Here is a 20,866-nt window from a genome sequence, read left to right on the forward strand (position 1 = left end):
GGGAGGCCCTAGTCACACGACACTATTTATATAGTTCCCTTCCACGCGGTACTGTGTCCCAGCGCATAGCTCCAGAAACTTCTTCCTTAATGTTGTGTCAATACTCAATAGAATTACAATGTTTTCCTTTTACTGCAGACTAGATTATAGCCCGCTGCTTCATTCGGTAAATGGTATGATATGCAAGTTGTTTTTTTTTTTTTGTTTTTTTTTCTTTAATCGTATTTTTGTGTTGTTCACAGATGGAAACATCAAATAATGCACTTCTGACCAAAAATCGATTCTAGTGGCTGGAGTCACAAGTTTTCGTCAGTCCTGCCTTTTGAGTTCTAGTGGTGACATTACCATAGGAGCTTTCACCCCTAACACATATTTCTTTGAAAGTCAAATACCAGTTTTCATAGATTTAGCTCTAAAGGTGGTTTAATATGACGAAATATTTTCATAAAAATTTTGATCCCCTACTTCACTCCCTTAGGGGTTGTATTCCCAAAAAGCATAATTTTTATTTCCAGCCGAGAAGCCAGATACAATTTTTCAGAGATTTAGTTTCAAACATGCTTTCATACTGAAATGTTTTCATAAAAAATTTCATCCCCTATTTCACCCCCTTAGACTTCTGATTTCCAAAAACACTGAAACATGGCCGGCCGCTGGTGGCCGAGCGGTTCTGGCGCTACAGTCTGGAACCGCGCGACCGCTACGGTCGCAGGTTCGAATCCTGCCTCGGGCATGGATGTGTGTGTTGTCCTTAGGTTAGTTAGGTTTAAGTAGTTCTAAGCTCTAGGGGACTTATGACCTCAGTAGTTGAGTCCCATAGTGCTCAGAGCCATTTGAACCATTGAACTGAAACATGTATTTTTTAAATTTTTAAACGAGAAGTCAAATAGCGTTTTTCGTAGATGTAGCTGCCACTATTCCGCCCCATAGGGGCTAAATTTTCTAAAATGCCGAAACATGTATTTACTTATTTTGGACCGAGAAACAAAGTTTCAAGTTTCTATCCGCAGCGGTTTGGGCTGGGTGATGATGAATCAGCCAGTCAGGACATTTTCTTTTATATACTGAGATAGCTTTCTTTGCTGCGTCACTCGCTTTTTGCATCCAACAAAACAGAATTATTTCATTTCACGCATTGTAGCTTTCCGTATTTTCCACAACTCTTCTTCGCTTTCGTCTTCATTTATCTCAACTCACATCCCGTACTAGTTACTCTCTCCATCCCGCTGAGTCCCCCTAGGAATCGTTTAGCGTGCCAAACGAGTGTGTAGTTTATCTGCTAATCTCAGCAATGGTACCTGCCCCCCCCCCCCCCCCCACCCGTTCTCATCCGGTCACAGGTCTGGTAGCTCACTTCCACCAGATGCACCGACTTCTCTTGTGGGTTGGAAACACGCCCTCTATTCTATGACCAGTTGAAAGGAAACGCAAGTTTTCGCAAGGCAGGCGAGTAACAGTAAGTTCCATTTTAGTCATTTAAAAAATTGTATTTTAAACTGTTTTGAGTCTACAAGTAAATCGAAACTGTAGTTTCCAGACATCATCTACTGAAGATGCCTTTAATATAAAATGCAAAACGCATCTAGAAGACAAATATTATACTACAAGAAAATAGGCGAATTAAAGTTGATAAAACCGGATAAATGCGAATAGGAACCGCGCTCCCAGGATATATATACAGGGTGTCCTATTTATCTTCACCATCCTAAATAACTGTGTCCAGATGCAAATTACAAAATCGTTTCAAGCAAATGTTCTTCACGCGTCAGGGGGACATCAATCAGCATGATTGCCTTCGTTGTAGCTTTGTGTTTTACAAAGATATGGACAGCGGTATGACCTTTTTAAATGGCACACTGCATTTTTTATTCGGTAATTCATCTCCTCTCCCAAAGACCTATTCAAAAATGTGTAACAGTGCACCATTCACTGAAACGCAACGTTATTAATTACACGACACTGACGTTGACGCTCCCAGCGCTTAGTGCAGGTAGTCAGGGTAATGGAACACATCCACTTGCTCACATTGACAGAGGACAAATGCAAACATAAGTAGAATTCAAACCCGTCATTCCATCAACCATCGTCAGCTGAAGAGTTGTGTGAGTAGAATGTACACCAACGAAGAGAAGGTAAAAATGCTACTCATCTATGGAGAATGTAAGTTAGCAGAACAGTAATTGCAATTCTATTTTCTTATACACGGGCATATTTAGTACAGTAGTTTAGTCCCTTTAAATACTGTTGTGTAGACGTACAGTAAAGGCTGTCCTTCCTACAAACTGCATCGACATGACGTTTCTTTTATTGTTGTTGTTGAAGGTAGGCGAAATGCTACGCAGGCAGCGGAACTGTACAGAGAGCGATATCCTGACAAGAATCCACCTTCCCAACAGATGTTTTCTCGTCTTGTGGCGGCGCGTCAGGAGACGGGAAGTTTCAACCCACGAAAACGCAATCGTCGTAGCACTCGCACAGACGAAGCTGCCGAAGTTACTGTTCACGCTATGCTATGAATCCACATTTGAGCACACGACAGCTTGAACGCGAACGCGACATTCGAATCCCTAAAACCAGTGTACATCGTTCTCTTACATGTCACCGGTCCCATCCTTACCACGTACACCTAAATCAAGAATTGCATGGCCGTGCGGTTCTAGGCGCTACAGTCTGGAACCGAGCGACCGCTACGGTCGCAGGTTCGAATCCTGCCTCGGGCATGGATGTGTGTCATGTCCTTAGGTAAGTTAGGTTTAATTTGTTCTAAGTTCTAGGCGACTGATGACCTCAGAAGTTAAGTAGCATAGTGCTCAGAGCCATTTGAACCAAGAATTGCATGGGAATGATTTCCAGATTCTTGTACAGTTCTGTCAGTGGGCACAGCATCAAATCCTCGCCAACCCGAACTTCTTCTCCAATGTTCTATTTATGGATGAACGTTCCTCGTTCCTTCTCGAAAAAAAGAAAAAACAGATAAATTCAAGAACCATGCATTATTGATCCAGCGGCAACCCACAATGGCTTAGACAGGTGGAACATCAGCGTCAGTGGAGAGTTAACGTCTGGTGTGGGATGCTCGGTACTACAATTATTGGACTTTTTTCATCAGTGGTAGTATAAACGGCACAGCGTATGCCAAATTCCTCACTTCCTCAGACGAATTCTTCCTCCTCTTCTGGATGAAGTGCCGCAAAGAAGCAGAATGCTTATGTGGTATCAACACGATGGATGTCCAGCACATAATGCCTTGCGTGCACATCGTGTTCTGAACCGAAGGTATCCTGCCAGATGGATTGATCGAAGAGAAACAGTTACTTGGCCTGCTAGGTCTCCAGAATTAAATCCTCCGGACTTTCTTCTTTGGGGATGCATTAAAGACGTTGCCTATCGCTATATTTCAACAACTCCAGAGGACATGCAGGAACGTATCGTGCTTGCTTGTAATTCTCTTCAGCAGGCAACACTGGAAGCAGTAAATAATTCTTTCATTCAACGAGTGTACCAGTGTACCGGTGTCCAGGGTCACCACTTTGAGCACCTTTGAATGTTCTACTCCTGGGCAGTGGTACAGGAGAGTCAAAGTCAATTTTGTGTTATGTTTTTACTTGGTTCTCATTTGTTTTCTGACAACTCCTGCAAGTGGACGAGTTTGTCATCCCAGGCTCAGTGTTGTGTTATGTAATTAATAAATTTGTGTTTCAGTGAGTAGTTCACTGTGATACATTTTTAATACGTCTTTAGGAGAGGAAATGAATTACCGAATAAAAAATACAGGGTGCCATTCAAAAAAAAAAATCATACCGCTGTTCATATCTTTGTGAAAAACAAAGCTACAACGAAGGCAATCATGCTGATTGATGTCCCCCTGACGGCTAAAGAACATTTGCTTGAAACATTTTGTAATTTCCACCTGGACAAACAGTTCATTAGGGTGGTCAAGATAAATGGGACACCCTGTATAAGCTTATTTCGGCTTTATTGCCTTCATCACTACCTCTGCAAACAATAGCATTTACAACCAATCCACCTTCTTTACACACCTCAAAAGTGAAAAACACGAAGTTGATAATATTGGAAGGGCACTAAAACTCCTACAAATTTATTTTCCCAAGAGAATCTCAAAATCCAAGATATGCAAAAAATCTATGCTGCAAACCAAAGAATCGAAAATGGCACGAAAGAGCGAATTCCAACGAGAATCTTCGGCCCAAGGAGGATTACTTTCGCAGAAGATCTTTAGTTCTCAGAGATTTTTTCCTTCCTACTGATTCAGTCTGCAAGGAAAAATTCCGACAAGAGAATCAGTTCGAAATACTAAACTCGAACCGATGATCTTTTTTGGCGAGTGTAAAGGGGATCTGAACCGGGGGAAAGAGCTCCCCAACCTAATATCAATAATAATAGTCCATATTGTACATATTATAAAAATGGATGTATGTATGTGCTTATGTTCCACATCTCGTCCTAAACCATTGGACCGATATCAACCAAACACGGTAGACATATCCCTTATTATCCCTTATTAACAGCCGGCCGTGGTGGCCGAGCGGTTCTAGGCGCTACAGTCTTGAACCGCGCGACCGCTACAGTCGCAGGTTCGAATCCTGCCTCGGGCATGGATGTGTGTGTTGCCCTTAGGTTAGTTAGGTTTAAGTAGTTCTAAGTTCTAGGGGACTGATGACCTCAGAGCCATTTTAACCTTATTAACAACCTCCCTATCACAGTTCAGGAAGTATGATGTCGTGAACAATAACATGCGTGAAAAACTGCCGCATCGTGAATGACGTTTAAAAATTTATTACTTACTTCCTACTAACTTTATTCGCAACATATTTCGCTGACTCTACCCACATATGCCGCTGGATGTAACTACATAAATATATCATTGTACCATACATAGTTCGAGAGACATGACGTCATACACACTGAGACGCATGAAAAAATGCCGATCACGCATGAAGTTTTAATACATTTATTCTGTACTACTAAGACACTCCTACAGTCGAGTCGACCTGACCTAAAGAAATCCCTAATAAGTGGCAGAGCTTTTGGCCGCCTTTAACTGCAAGGGATAAAGGGCTGTAAGCGAAAACAACAGCTGTCAATAGAACCACGAGGAGGAGTTGCCCAGGGTGCAAAACTGCCAGAGGTCTTTGTAGGAGTGTTTCGTAATTTCAAAGATGTTTTCACGAATATATAGAAATGAAATTTTTTTTATATTACACTATAAACACAATATTTTTTTAGTTTGCAATGGAAAATTGGCAAGACGAATATCCGCGCGATGCCGGGTTTGTCAGCTAGTAATAATAATAAAGAATAAGATTAAGGACACTTCTCACAATAAACAGAAGCTCAGGGTTTGAATCCCTCCCCTTGTCTGAGTCCCGGTCTGGAGCAAATTTTCAACTGGCTACATACTCATTACATTGCAGACTTGCATATGTGGAAGGTTTGCACTGGCATCATTACATGTCATCGCTTCTTCATTCCCCAGCGATCTATTCACTTCACTTCAAAACATTTAGTTCATTTCCTATATGGCAAAAAAACGTCCGCCTCCGGTAGCTGAGTGGTCCGCGCGACAGAATGTCAATCCTAAGGGCGTAGGTTCGATTCCCCGCTGGATCGGAGATTTTCTCCGCTCAGGGACTGGGTGTTGGGTTGTCCTAATCATCATCATTTCATCCCCATCGACGCGCAAGTCGCCGAAGTGGCGCCAAACCGAAGGACCTGCACCTGGCGGACGGTCTACCCGATGGGAGTCCCTAGTCACACGACACTTATGGAAAAAACGTTTAACACGAAGTCGAGGGGAAAGGAATTTTTTTTCCGCGTTAAACAGTACACGCGAAATGTTATTACGATATAGCAATTTTACCTTCTATACATATTGTAGATTAAAGTTCCCTGCTACAATTTCTGTCTGTATGTGAAACTTAATCTTAGGAACTAAAGTAGGAATTTTTATATGACTTTCATTAATTAATAGGCCGGTCACGAGCAAAGTTTGTGTGCGTAATTTGTTACCGCTAAGACAAGTCAGGGTATGTATACATACTTCCTGCTACCCGTGGGTATACAGGGCGGGCAGAAAAATCTGTTATTGTTTTTTGTAGTGTCTCCTCAGCGTCGAAGGTCCGACAAATTGTTTGATTTAGTCGAAAGATTTTCATCTCGCTACTGCAATGCAAATCTGAGATATGATGTTTCGCATTTACAATGTGGTGGCAACAGAATCCGCAATTTTGATTTCATTGCCAAATCCGTTCGTACTCGTCTACACTGATCGATGTGTTGAGGTCTGGACGATCTCCAACATGCGTTGGTCTGTCACGATCGGCGCCCAACTCAAGTCATCATCGAAGGAAAAAAATTCATCCAATGGTACTGCACCACAATTGAGTTATCTAGAAAGATTCTCGATTTCTCTGTCATTGCGTACAAAGAAAAATTACAGGTCACTTGCCCAAAAAAATAAAAACGCGAAACAAATTTAACACAAAATTCACTGATTTCGACGCACGCGTCACCGTATTCGAAGCCTGACAGAAGTGTTTTGAGAGTTGCAGCACCGAAAAACAAACGAAAACACAGCAGGAGCAGAAAGCATGTTTTACATCCACATCTACACCTTCATTTACATGGGTACTTTGCAAATCACATTTAAGTGTCTGGCAGAGGGTTCATCGAACCACCTCACAATTCTCTAGTGTTTCAATCCCCTACAGCGCGCGGAAAGAACCAAAACCTGTGTATTTCCGTAACAGCTCTGATTTCCCTTATTTTATGATTGTGATAGTCTTCCTATGTAGGTCAGTGTCAACAAAATATTTTCGCATTCAGAGGAGGAAGTTGGTGATTGAAATTTCGTGAGAAGATTCTGCCGCAACGAGAAACTCCTTTGTTTTAATGATGTCCACCCCAAATCCTGTGTCATTTCGGTGACACTCTCTCCTCTATTTCGCGATAATACAAAACGTGCGAACGTTCTTTGAACTTTTTCGATGTACTCCGTCAATCCTATCTGGTAAGAATCGCACACCGCGCAGCAGTATTCTAAAAGAGGTAGTCTCCTTAGTAGATCCGTAAAATTTTGTAACTGTTCCGCCAATAAAACACTGTCTTAGGTTCACCTTCCGCAAATTTTGAGTGTGTTCTTTCCAAGTTAAGTTGTTCGGAATTGTAATTACTAGGTATTTAGTTAAATTTACGGCCTTCAGATTTGACTGATTAATCGTGTAACCGAAGTTTAACGGATTCCTTTTAGCACTCATGTGGATGACCTCACACTTTTCGTTATTTAGGGTCAATTGCCAATTTTCACACCGTACAGATATCTTTTCTAAATCGTGTTACAATTTCTTTTGATACTCTGATGACTTTAATAGTCGATAAACGACAGCGTCATCTGCAAGCAGCCTAAGAGGGCTGCTCAGATTGTCTCCCAAATCATTTGTACAGATACAGAAAGCAAACGGCCTATAACACTACCTTGGGGAACGCCAGAAATCACTTCCGTTTTACTCGATGACTTTCCATCAGTTACTACGAACTGTGACCTCTCTGAAAGGAAAACACGAATCCAGTCACATAACTGAGAAGATATTCCAATTTCACTGCAAGCCGCTTGTGTGGTACAGTGTCAAAAGCGTTCTGGAAATCGAGAAATACGGAATCGATCTGAAATCCCTTGTCAATAGCACTCAACACTTCATACGAATAAAGAGTTTGTTGTGTTTCACAAGAACGATGTTTTCGAAATCCATGCTGAGTGTGTGTCAATAGACCGTTTTCTTCGAGGTAATTCATAATGTTCGAACACAATATATGTTCCAAAATCCTACTGCATATCGACGTTAACGATATGGGCCTGTAACTAAGTGGGTTATTCCTACCACCTCCTATTACTACGTTGTGAACATTGTTCGCTCTGACGAAGACATGTCATCTATAAATCTGGAAGATGTCGTGACTGCAGAAGGCTGCTATACTCGTTCGTCTGAGAAGCGAAATCTTTTTTTGTTGTGCGTTCTTTGAATCGTGTTACAAGGAAAAAAAAAGATGCAAGCATTGCGTTCGTCGGCCCCGCAGTGTTATACGAGGTGTGGCTAGAAAAAAACCGGACTAGTACTGGTGAAACAATAAAACGAATGCAATAAGGCTGAAAGTCGCGTGGCCTGTCACGTGACTCTCGCTCCGCCTACTGCTCGAGTTTCATCTGCCTCCTGCACTCAGTCTGCCCGTGGCGTCTGTTTTAAGTAGTTGACGTTTTGTCTGTGCGTCGGAAAATGTTGAGTGTACAGAAAGAACAGCGTGTTAACATCAAATTTTGTTTCAAACTAGGAAAATCTGCAAGTGAAACGTTTGTAATGTTACAACAAGTGTACGGCGATGATTGTTTATCGCGAACACAAGTGTTTGAGTGGTTTAAACGATTTAAAGATGGCCGCGAAGACACCAGTGATGACACTCGCACTGGCAGACCATTGTCAGCAAAAACTGATGCAAACATTGAAAAAATCGGTAAACTTGTTCGACAAGATCGCCGTTTAACAATCAGAGCAGTGTCTGAGTTAACAGGAGTTGACAAGGAAAGTTTCAACATGAACAAAGTGTGTTCAAAAATGGTTCCAAAGTGTCTCACAATTGAACAGAAGGAACGCCGAAGAATGATTTGTTCTGACATCCTGGAAAACATTGAAAGTGATCCCACCTTCTTACAAAATGTTATTACTTGCGATGAATCGTGGTTTTTTACTTACGATCCAGAAACTAAACGCCAATCGATGCATTGGAAAACTCCTGGTTCTCCACGACAAAAAAAAGCACGAATGTCAAAATCGAAATTCAAGGCAATGATGATTGTTTTTTTTTTTTTTTTTTTTTTTTTTTTTTTTTTGACATCAAAGGGTTTGTGCACATTGATTGGGTACCAGAGGGACAAACAGTGAATCAGCATTACTACATTAGCGTCCTGGCTACCCTACGTGAGCGAGTACGGAGAAAACGGAACGATTTGTGGAGAAAAAAGTCATGGATCCTTCACCAAGACAATGCCCCAGCTCACAGTGCGTTGTCAGTGAAGACGTTTTTGGCAAAACACAACATTCCTATCTTAGATCATCCACCCTACTCACCTGATTTGGCCCCCTGTGACTTTTTTCTTTTCCCTAAAGTCAAGTCAGCTTTGAAAGGAACTAGATTTGAGACTGTTGAAGCAGTAAAAGAAAAAGCGACGGAAGTAATGTATGGACTTACCGAAAATGATTTGCAGCATTGCTATGAACAGTGGAAAATTCGTATGGAGCGGTGTAGAGACCGAGGAGGAGAGTACATTGAAGGAGATAACATGAAATTGTAAATAATTGTAAATAAATGTTTTTTCCAGCATCAGTCCGGTTTTTTTCTAGCCGCACCTCGTATTGTGTTAAGGGGACATTGTATGACCTATGCCGCCAATGATAAATTATCGAATTTTGTGACACATTATCTTGGAGACTTTTTAAGACACCAGCTTACAATTTTCGATAATTATTGAATGCACCTTCCTAGATACACTGAACTAGAATTATTAATAAAATTGCATTGTGGGGCACGTTATCTTTCTTTTTCAAACATTCAATTTTTTTGACAGAATTTTGTAAATAAATGAACACAAAAACAAAACAACTCAGGCCGTTTTAATTATTCTAGTTCCATATGTGTTGAATCTCACACTTGGAATGCTGTGAAAATGGCCTGTCTCTACCATCAGTACTTTATAGAAAACGGGTCATTTATTGCAGAAATGTAATTTAGAGATTTTGAGGTTTAAAAAATTTTATTACACATTCTTGTACAGACTTACATTTCTGCGTCTCTTATGCACTAGAATTGCCCTGGCCCGTAGTCTGTGTCTTCTTCAGTGTCACAACAGCCCAGTGCTTGCCTGCTCCTTTTCTTTCTAGCTTCTTTTGTCATTTGCTGAGCAGCTAACTCTGCTTCACGTACATGAAGCTAATCCAGTTCCCACAGTCCTTTAGCTGTGTTCTGTCCAAATCTTACCCCTAACTTCTCCAGAACCTTAACAGTTATTATAGCATCAGACAATGCTAACTTTAGAGTCATAAGGCCAACAAATACATTTTTAGGCACACGGCACCACACAACATTATTGAAGGACTCATTCACATTCAGGGTCTTCCCATATGAACACTTGTTTAGTAGATCAGGATTTTCCAAGTCTCTGTAAATAGGTTTGATTGCCTCCATTACTGCCAAAGAAAAGGAATGTTTAAGTGTAAATTCATGAAGGGTGCCAGAAAATTCAGTTTTACACGAAGTGTTTGGTGGAGGTGGACACAAAGCATGACATGGCTTTTCATCGGTTGATATTCGATGAAAAAAAGTCTCACACAGCTGTTACCTATAAATTTGCGTTTCTTGAAGTTACTTTTACGCTTACTCATTTTATTTACGTATAAAAAGCAATAGAAGTAAGCTTACTACAAAAATAGCCAAAAATCACATTACTTTCAACAAAAACTAGTATCAGAAACAAAGGACTGACTTGTTTATTCGTAATGCCAACTTCGGAGACGTAGCAGTAGGCACAAAACAAAGCAATTCAAGCCTTCTACACTGAGTTGTTCCCAAGATATTGCTGCCCAACAGTGGCAGTATATGCGTAGCCGCAAAATTTGACAGTCACACGCCAACATTCAAAATATTATTTGAAGGTCTCACAATTGTCTGATCTTAATGTATTATATACCAAAATGTTCAGGAAAGTCAATAGTACATTATTGTTGTTTTGGTCTTCAGTCATGAGACTGGTTTGATGCATCTCCCCATGCTACTCTATCCTGTGCAAGCTTCTTCATCTCCCAGTACTTACTGCAACCTACATCCTTCTGAATCTGCTTATTGTATTCATCTCTTGGTCTCCCTCTACGATTTTTACCATCCACGCTGCCCTCCAATGCTAAACTTGTGATCCCTTGATGCCTCAGAACATGTCCTACCAACCGGTCCCTTCTTCTTGTCAAGTTGTGCCACACACTCCTCTTCTCCCCAATTTTATTCAATACCTCCTCATTAGTTATGTGATCTACCCATCTTCATCATTCTTCTGTAGCACCACATTTCGAAAGCTTCTATTCTCTTCTTGTCCAAACTATTTATCGTCCATGTTTCACTTCCATACATGGCTACACTCCATACAAATACTTTCAGAAACGACTTCCTGACACTCGATGTCAACAAATTTCTCTTCTTCAGAAACGCTTTCCTTGCCATTGCCAGTCTACATTTTATATCCTCTCTACTTCGACCATCATCAGTTATTTTGCTCCCCAAAAAGCAAAACTCCTTTACTACTTTAAGTGTCTCATTTTCTAATCTAATTCCCTCAGCATCACCCAACTTAATTCGACTACATAACATTATCTTCGTTTTGCTTTTGTTGATGTTCATCTAATATCCACCTTTCAAGACACTGTCCATTCCGTTCAACTGATCTTCCAAGTCCTTTGCTGTCTCTGACAGAATTACAATGTCATCGGCGAACCTCAAAGTTTTTATTTCTTTTCCATGGATTTTAATTCCTACTCCGAATTTTTCTTTTGTTTCCTTTACTACTTGCTCAATATACAGATTGAATAACATCGGGAGAGGCTACAACCCTGTCTCACTCACTTCCCAACCACTGCTTCCCTTTCATGTCCCTCGACTCTTATAACTGCCATCTGGTTTCTGTACAAATTGTAAATAGCCTTTCGCTCCCTGTATTTTACCCCTGCCACCTTTAGAATTTGAAACAGAGTATTCCAGTCAACATTGTCAAAAGCTTTCAAATACTAGAAACGTAGACTGTTGTCTGTAGGGTCTTTGCTGCCCAGAGCCAAAAATAAATAAATAAATAAATAATCCCGTAGAATACGGCAGGTTCTGACTGCATAGGCTGCAGTTGTGGGCTTCACGCTTTCGGCGTGTGCGTGTGGTATTTAATGGTGTTGCAGGTTACATAAATCCATTTGTAGGGGCAGCTCAATCACCCTGTATAAAGATAAGCGAGTAGCGTTTGTACTAGGGACATAGACAGCGTTTGAGATTAGTTACAGTTAAATGTATTTCTAGACGTGTGCGTCTCAGTATCAAAAAACAACAATAGACGGAAGTTACTTAAGCTTTTCTAGCCGTTGCAAATGCTTGTTAATCGATACGTTTCCGACAGATCATTTAGAGACAAGGTTTGGTCGCAACGGAAAAGCGTGTGGTGTGTGTTACCATGTTTCAGCTTTGTACATCGTAGGCTCTGTAAATAATGAGTCTATTAAAAATGAGATATGTGTCAGTAGGGGAATTGTGAGCAACAGACCTAACATTGAGTTCTATACAAACGGCTGGAGAATTTTAGGTACTTATAGCATGCTCATGAACATGCAAGTAAAATAGGAACCTCTCAGAACGACTTAAAAGTACTTGGTGCAAATGGCTCTGAGCACTATGGGACTCAACTGCTGTGGTCATAAGTCCCCTAGAACTTAGAACTACTTAAACCTAACTAACCTAAGGACATCACACACATCCACGCCCGAGGCAGGATTCGAACCTGCGACCGTAGCGGTCGTGCGGTTCCAGACTGTAGTGCCTTTAACCGCTCGGCCACTCCGGCCGGCTCTTAAAGGTACTGTTTTACATAAAATTTGTCTGATGGTTTATTAATATTCGTTAACGAGTGCGATATATGTAAAATCACTTGTTTCCAATGATGATGACTTGGCTGCAAACAAGATAAACAGTGACAGTACTTCATATTTACTCAATATGTACAGAGTCACCTTAAAATAGCCATCTCATTTAATGTTTCAGATTGATAGAGGACACCAGTTGTTTTAAACACTTACATCTGATAACTCCGAAAGTTCGTTCCTAAGGAGCACATATTATACAGAAATGTTTATACAACATCTGTAGGCCGGCCGGAGTGGCCGAGCGGTTCTAGGCGCTTCAGTTTGGAACCACGCGACCGCTACGGTCGCAGGTTCGAATCCTGCCTCGGGCATGGATGTGCGTGATGTCCTTAGGTTAGCTAGGTTTAAGTAGTTCTAAGTTCTAGGGGACTGATGACCTCAGATGTTAAGTCCTATAGTGCTCAGAGCCATTTTTGAACCAACATATGTAAAGTAAACATGAGTACGCACTATCTTGTGGAACATGAATTTCTGGTAAAGATGTGAAAGAAATCGCTTATAAAGCTGCCACACTTAGATAAACATTTTCACAAACAAACAAGTGCTTCAAATGGCGATCAGTGATCGAGTACTCGTCTTCTACCACAGCTCCGCCTGTTTCCGTGCATCTTCCAATGTCGCTCGACTTCTCTCGCGTTCTATGTTTGCCAGGCACTACGGCTGCAGAAGGCACCACTTCACCTCCTCTGGGCCCAAGTCCACCGGACATCCGGCCTCCTTCGAAGCAGCGGAACCGCTAATGAACACGCGCTAATGCTCGGACGGACGCTGTAGACTTTCGTCCACTCTCCAAAAGTTTCTTCGAAACATTTCAGCGTCGTGGTAGAAAGCGAAGCTCATATGCAGCCAAATTCATATACGCATATGGTATTTCCTCTGGTTTTCTGCGAATGTGAACTAGGGCATCATTTCATTTGTATTCCAGTTATTACGTGGCTCTGTTGTCCCAATTCTTTTACCTTTCTTAATTTTAACTAGTTAAGAAGCGAATGTAGAACTGGTAGTTAGCTTGAGTTCCACCTTCTTATCTCTTTATGAACGCATTATGTTTTTCCTTCCGTTCTTCAGAGGATTTCTTGTCAGTTTTCTGTTGAAGCTTCACCATGAATCTCTACTTCGTCACCAGTGTTCTACAGGCTAGATAGTGATTTCTTTGCTGATGTTTACGTCTTTTAGATCTTCGCCACTTTCTTCTAACCAGCTGATTTCGACCTTCAAATTAATCGTGTTGAGCAGTCTTTTATGAGTCTTTGGCTGCCCGTGCAACAAATTGGCCATAGAATAAATAATTTCAAGCTCCTATTCCGTACAGTTTTAGTGATACTATCTATTTCTTTGTAGACGTCGGAATTTCTCGTCTTTATCCACATTACAAGGGGCGTACAATAAGCTTTGCAACACATACTTTTCTCAACCACTTTCGGTTGGAAAAATGTGAAATTTGTTCTGGGACATCGTGGAATATTCCCGCTCCAGCTCCTATAGTTTCATGAAGTTCCGGTAGGTGGCAGCGCTACACATAGCCTTCAAAATGGCGTCTGTAAGAGAGGCGCATTCCAAGCAGACAGCTGCAACGATTTCCTTTTGGCGAAAAACCAGAGCATCGCAGTTATTCGTAGGCGCCTGCAGAATATTTACGGACGCCTGGTAGTGAACAAAAGCACGGTGAGTCGTTGAGCCATCGTGTGTCATCGTGGCAACGAGGTCGCGCAAACCTGTCCCATCTCCCGCAGGCCGGCCGGCCGTACGCAGCTGTGACTCCTGCAACGTGCGGACACTCTCACCTGAGGTGATCGGCGGAACACAATCAGACACCTCGGTGCGCATCTGTACGTCTCTGTACGTAGTGCTGACACACTCGTCCACCAGTTGGTTTACTCAGACGTGTGTGCCCGATCGCTTCCTCGCTGCCTAACGGAAGACCATAACGAGCAACGAAGAACTATCTGTGTGGAATTACTTGCACGTTGAGAGGCTGATTGTGACAATTTTTTGTCGAACAGCGTCAAAGGCGATGAAACATGGGTTCATCACTTCGAACCGGAAACAAAACGGCAATCTCTGGAGTGACGCCGCACCATCTCACTTCCGAAGAAAAAGTTCAGAGTTGCACATTCAGCCAGTAATGTCCTGGCGACCAGCTTTTGTGACTTTCTAGTCGTTATTTGGTTTGAATTCCTCCATTATGGTGCAACGATCAACTCTGACTTGTACTGCGCTTCTCTCAGGAAATTTGGGGAACGGCCTTGCCGCAGTGGATACACCAGTTCCTCAGATCAGCGAAGTTAAGCACTGTCGGGTGTGGCCGGCATTTGGATGGGTGACCATCTGGACCGCCATGTGCTGTTGTCTTTTTTCAGGGTGCACTCAGCCTCGTGATGCCAATTAAGGAGCTACGACCGAATTGTAGCGGCTCCGGTCACAGAAAACCATCGTAACGACCGGGAGAGCGGTGTGCTGACCACACGCCCCTCCTATCCGTATCCTCAGCTGAGGATGACACGGCAGTCGGATGGACCCGATGGGCCACTTGTGGCCTGAAGACGGAGTGCTCTCTTAGAAAATTGAAGAAACGACTTCAGTGTGTTCGTCGCCACAAAAACGCAACAAATTTTTCCTTCTCCGTGACAAGGCCCCAGACAAGTCTGCGCCCCCGAGAGGATCTCACAAAACTGTTCTTCCTCATCTACCCTACAGCCCGAATCTCGCACCTTCCGTAAGGTCTGCAGCCAATGGATACCCCAGACGTTGAATGGGCAACGAAAAGTAGATGGCTGTTTCCCTGAAAAATCTGAAGCGTTTCAGTGTTGGAAGGAACATCTTCCTTGAGCAGATTGTTGCAGACGACAAAAGCTGGTGCACCCCCAGGGAACAGGTGTGGAAAGCTCAAGCTCACGACCAGCCATCTCCTCACCCTGTTGTCTGATTTCCGAGGCCTATTCCTTATTGATCTCAAGGAACCTGGTGTCTGCATCAACGCTGGACAAATTACGGTGTGCAATTAAGGCGAAGCGTTTGGGAAATATGCGACAAGGGCTGGTGCTGCTTCATGATAACGGACTTCTTCGCGCAGAAGATAGCCAACTCAAATGGGAGGCACTGGAGCACTATGGGATTGTAAAACAGTTGAGATGCTTAGACGCCAGGAAGGCATCTGGTCCAGTCGGTATCCCCGTAAGATTTTATGTTGACTATGCTACAAATCTACCACCATTCTTATCCATCTAGCAGAGATCACTGGAACAGCGGAACGTTCCACGGGACTGGAAGAAGGACCAGATCATAGCAATCTATAAAAAGGGTAGAAAATCGGATGCACATAATTACCGGCCAATTTCACTGACATCGATTTGTTGTAGAAACATGGAACATAATTTGTGTTCAGATATAACAACCTTTCTACACTCTGAGAAGCTCATCTGCAGAAACCAGCACGGTTTTAGGAAACAGCGGTCATGCGAGACACAGCTGGCCCTCTTTGTGCATGATACACAATAGGCTGCTCTAGATACCGGCTCCCAGGTTGGTGCCATATTCCTCGACTTCCGAAAGGCGTTCGACTCAGTTCCGCACTGTCGCTTGCTACAAAAAGCGCGCACTTGCGGTCTATCCAATGACATATGCAGTTGGATAGAAAGTTTTCTAACAGACAGGGATCAGTATGTCGTACTGAACGGGGTGACATCAACAGAAACAAGCGTAACATCAGGTGTACCCCAGGGCAGCGTAATAGGTCCGCTGCTTTTTACGATTTACATAAACGGTCTGGTTGATGGTATTGACAGCGGAATTAGACTGTTTGCCGATGATGCTGTAGTCTACAGGAAAGTAATATCACACCAAAGTTGTGAACAAATCAGTGAGGATTTGCACAAAATAAATGCGTGGTGTAACGACTGACAGTTATCTCTCAATATTAGTAAGTGTAACCTACTGCGTATAACAAGGCGAAAATCCCCATTAACGTACGAGTACAAAATAAATGCCCAGTCTTTGGAAGCGGCAACATCCGTCAAGTATCTGGGTGTGACTATTCGAAATGATCTGAAATGGAGCGATCAGATTACACAAGTAACGGGCAAAGCGAACTCTAGATTGCGATCCTGAAGCGATGCAGTCCTTCAACAAAGGAAATTGCTTACAATACGTTAGTTTGTCCAGTCTTAGAATATTGTACGTCTGTATGGGACCCTTGCGAGTTGGGTCTCATTCAAGAGATTGAGAAGGTCCAAAGAAGAGCGGCAAGATTCGTGACTGGTACATTTAGCCATCGCCAGAGCGTTACAAATCTCATAGAAAGTTTGAAGTGGGACACACTTGCAGATAGACGGCGCGCTAAACGGAAGGAGGTGCTCACTAAGTTCCGAAATCCGATGTTCGCCGAAGATGTAGAGCATATATTATTATCACCAACTTCCAAATCGCGGAATGATCACCATTCAAAGATAAGGGAAATTAGAGCTCGTACTGAAGCGTTCATACAGTAGTTTTTCCCTAGCGCGATGCGCGAGTGAAACAAAGCTGGGAAGGGGGGGGGGGGGCAAATATGACTTTGGCGCGAATTGTGCCCTCCGCCAGACGCCGCTCGGAGTCTAGCGGAGTATATATGTAGAAGTAGATGTAGATATATCCCCATGAGATTATCAGGCATCTATATCTACATCTACATACATACTCCGCAAGTCACAGTACGGTGCGTGGCGGAGGGTACCCTGTACCACTGCTACTTGTTTCCTTTCCAGTTCCACACGCAGGCGGCGCAAGGAAAAAACGACTATCTGTATGCCTCTGTACCAGACCAGATTTCCCTTATCTAGGTGGTGCTTACGCGGAATGTATGTTGGTGATAGTAGAATCGTTCTGCAGTCAGCTTCAAATACCGGTTCCCTAAATTTTCCCAATAGTGATCCTCGAAAAGGAAGTCACCTTCCCTCCACTGATTACCTTTGATTTCTCGAAGTATGTCCGCAACACTTGCGAGTTGCTTGAACCTACCGCTAACAATTGTAGCAACCTGCCTCCGAATTGCTTCGATGTCTTTCTTTAATACAAAGCGGTGCGGATCCCTAACACTCGAACGAAAGAATAGGTCGCACTAGCATCCTATATGCGGTCTCCTTTGCAGATGAGCCACACTTCCCTGAAATACTCTCAGTAAACCTAAGTCGACCGTTCGCGTTGCCTACCATAGTCCTCACACGCTCGTTCCAGGTATTTAAAAGATACGACTGTTTCAAGCAGGGCACAGCTAAAGCTGTATGCATTTACAGCGAGTTGCCATTGATCGCCTTTGGTCCCTGAGGGCCTTGAAAGGTCGGCAGTACCTGTTGGACGAGCATGAGCAGCAAGCCACGGTATTTTACCAAATCCCTATTTTCAAGCTGGTGGGGTGATTGACTCAGTCCTCACGGCGATTTTACCTGATTGGCATACTGATTCTGAATTGTACTGCCTATGAACGGAAACTTCTTGATCGCCCCTCATACATTGCCAACCATTTTACGTCGACGAATTCTATGAAAATGACTCCAATTTTCTTGTTGTTGTTGTTGTGGTCTTCAGTCCTGAGACTGGTTTGATGCAGCATGCTACTCTATCCTGTGCAAGCTTCTTCATCTCCCAGTACCTACTGCAACCTACATCCTTCTGAATCTGTTTAGTGTATTCATCTCTTGGTCTTCCTCTACGATTTTTACCCTCCACGCTGCCCTCCAATGCTAAATTTATGATCTCTTGATGCCTCAGAACATGTCCTACCAACCGGTCTCTTCTTCTTGTCAAGTTGTGCCACAAACTCCTCCTCTCCCCAATTCTATTCAATACCTCCTCATTAGTTATGTGATCTACCCATCTAATCTTCAGCATCCTTCTGTAGCACCACATTTCGAAAGCTTCTATTCTCTTCTTGTCTAAACTATTTATCATCCACGTGTCACTTCCATACGTGGCTACACTCCATACAAATACTTTCAGAAACGACTTCCTGACACTTATATCTATACTCGATGTTAACAAATTTCTCCTCTTCAGAAACGCTTTCCTTGCCATTGCCAGTCTACATTTTATATCCTCTCTACTTCGACCATCATCGGTTATTTTGCTCCCCAAATAGCAAGGCGCCCATTTCCAAGTACAGTGTCAGAGCCGCCTCTCTGGCGCCTTTACCTTTCCAAAAGCCAAACTGATCGACAGGGAATATTCCTCAACTTTCCCTAAAATACGGCATAACTCTTTATTCGACCCCTGCATCCTCTTAGTGAGACAGGATGGTGTAACGCCAATTTGTAAATAAGCTCAATGGTGGGGCTGTATACATGTTATAACGCAATGTGGTTCGTGATGCAGATGGTAGCGGTGCTGGCACTGTTTGTGTTGGCCGCGGTGGGCGCGTCGACGTTGAGAGCGGACCACGCCCCCCCGGACCACGCCCCCTCGGGCCACGCCCCCTCCCTGGAGCCCGCCGACGGGCGTCGCGGCGCCCGGGCCTTCCGCATCCCCGCGCCTTACCGGCCGCTGGTGCACATCCGTCCAGAGGCTGCAGAAGAAGACGCAGCGCCGCCGCCTCCGGAGGCGGAGCGCAGGCGGGACGGGGACGGCGGGGCGGGGGCGGCGCAGCTGCTGGCCGGGGGCGGCTGCCGCCAGGGCGAGAAGTGCGACACCACGCCGCAGCACACGCAGGTAGGGACAGCTAGAGCACTGCTCCACTCACCTTTACGATACATTCCGACCAATCCTCCTCTACCAATATCAGGCAGCCACTTACCAGCGGCAAAATACTCCTATCGGAGCCCAATAAACGTGAATAAGTTCCTGTTCATTCAAAAGACTCTGACTGAAAAGTGGAGTACCAGCTGCCTCATTCTACCTCACCCAGCACCTTTAAAAATCTCCCAGAAATTTTTAACATGCAACTGACTTCCTCCTCCTATAACATCCCCTAACTGTGATCACCTGCCTCGAGATGACTGGGTATTTGTGTTGTCCTCATCATTTCATTATTATTATTATTCTCGAATCAGAAACACACAAATTTACAGTAGCCATACAGATCAATAAATATGTACATATATATACACAAATTGCATTTATATTACATGTGCCCAGTACTTTGCAACCTCCAAGGCGCTTGGAGTGGCTTGCAGGAGATCACTCTTCGTGCAGGATGTAGGGCATGGAGCATGTGGCTTGTGGTTTGTTCTTGTCCACAATCACAGGACGTATCTTCTGTTATGAAGCCCCATCTCTTCAGGTTGTCTCTGGATCGTTCAACTCCTGATCGTAATCTGTTTAAAGATTTCCACACCAGCCAGCTCTCGTTGTGTCCAGTTGGCAGTTCTTCAGCTTCTGGCGTCTGCAGGTGAGGCGTCGACTGCTTCCATAGCTCCAGCCTTGCCTTCTCTGGTGAAATGGTGAGCTTCTCGGATGTTCTCAGGAAGCTCTTTCGCGAACTCAGCCGTTGCTGTGGTGGGTTATGTCCGTGCAGTGGATGGGCACTGTCCTCTTCGACTTTCAGTCTCTCCTTGTTGGCAGCAACTGTTCTGCGTACCCATGGTGGCGCTATTCCAGCCAGGCAGTAGAGCTTACCTGTGATCAACCTGCAGGTTTCGTTAAGAGCAATGTCTACTTGTCTGGCATGAGATGGCCTGTACCAGACCGGAGAAGCATATTCATCATCATTCGTGAAGGTGGCGAGTTTCGACTGAGCAAAGATTGGGAATTTGCATGGGCGCTGATAACCGCAAAACATCATCATCATCATCATCATCATCCTAAGTGTGGCTCATTCACACTCACCAGTCCATCGCTGTAAGTAGCTCATACCCATCGACTCCCAGTTGGCCTTTCTCATTCCCTCATTCAGCCTACCTCACTGTCATTGTATCTCTCTGTCACTTCACCCATCGGAAGTTCGAGTCCTCCTTCGGTCATATGTGTGTGTGTGTGTGTGTGTGTGTGTGTGTCGTCCTTAGCGTAAGTTAGTTTACGTCAGATTAAGTAGCTTAGCGACCGATGACCTCAGCAGTTTGGTCCCATAAGACCTTACCACAATTTTTTTTTCGAGTATGGTTGTGTGTGTTGTCCTTAGCGTAAGTTAGATTAAGTAGTGTGTAAGCTTAGGGACCGATGAC

The 20,866-nt window shown here is 43.5% G+C and overlaps 1 protein-coding gene across 1 annotated transcript in view; it reads left to right on the forward strand.

The window, feature by feature from the left end:
• The window catches only part of LOC126210014 (uncharacterized), a 146,973-nt gene that overhangs the window by 37,920 nt on the left and 88,187 nt on the right, over positions 1-20,866 (forward strand). Inside the window, exons 2-3 of the mRNA XM_049939119.1 lie at positions 19,083-19,307; positions 19,353-19,415. Of these exons, the coding sequence (XP_049795076.1) occupies positions 19,083-19,307; positions 19,353-19,415 (288 nt within the window). The remainder of the gene's footprint in view (positions 1-19,082; positions 19,308-19,352; positions 19,416-20,866) is intronic.

Source organism: Schistocerca nitens, chromosome 10 (assembly GCF_023898315.1).
Source record: "Schistocerca nitens isolate TAMUIC-IGC-003100 chromosome 10, iqSchNite1.1, whole genome shotgun sequence".
NCBI lineage: Eukaryota > Metazoa > Arthropoda > Insecta > Orthoptera > Acrididae > Schistocerca > Schistocerca nitens.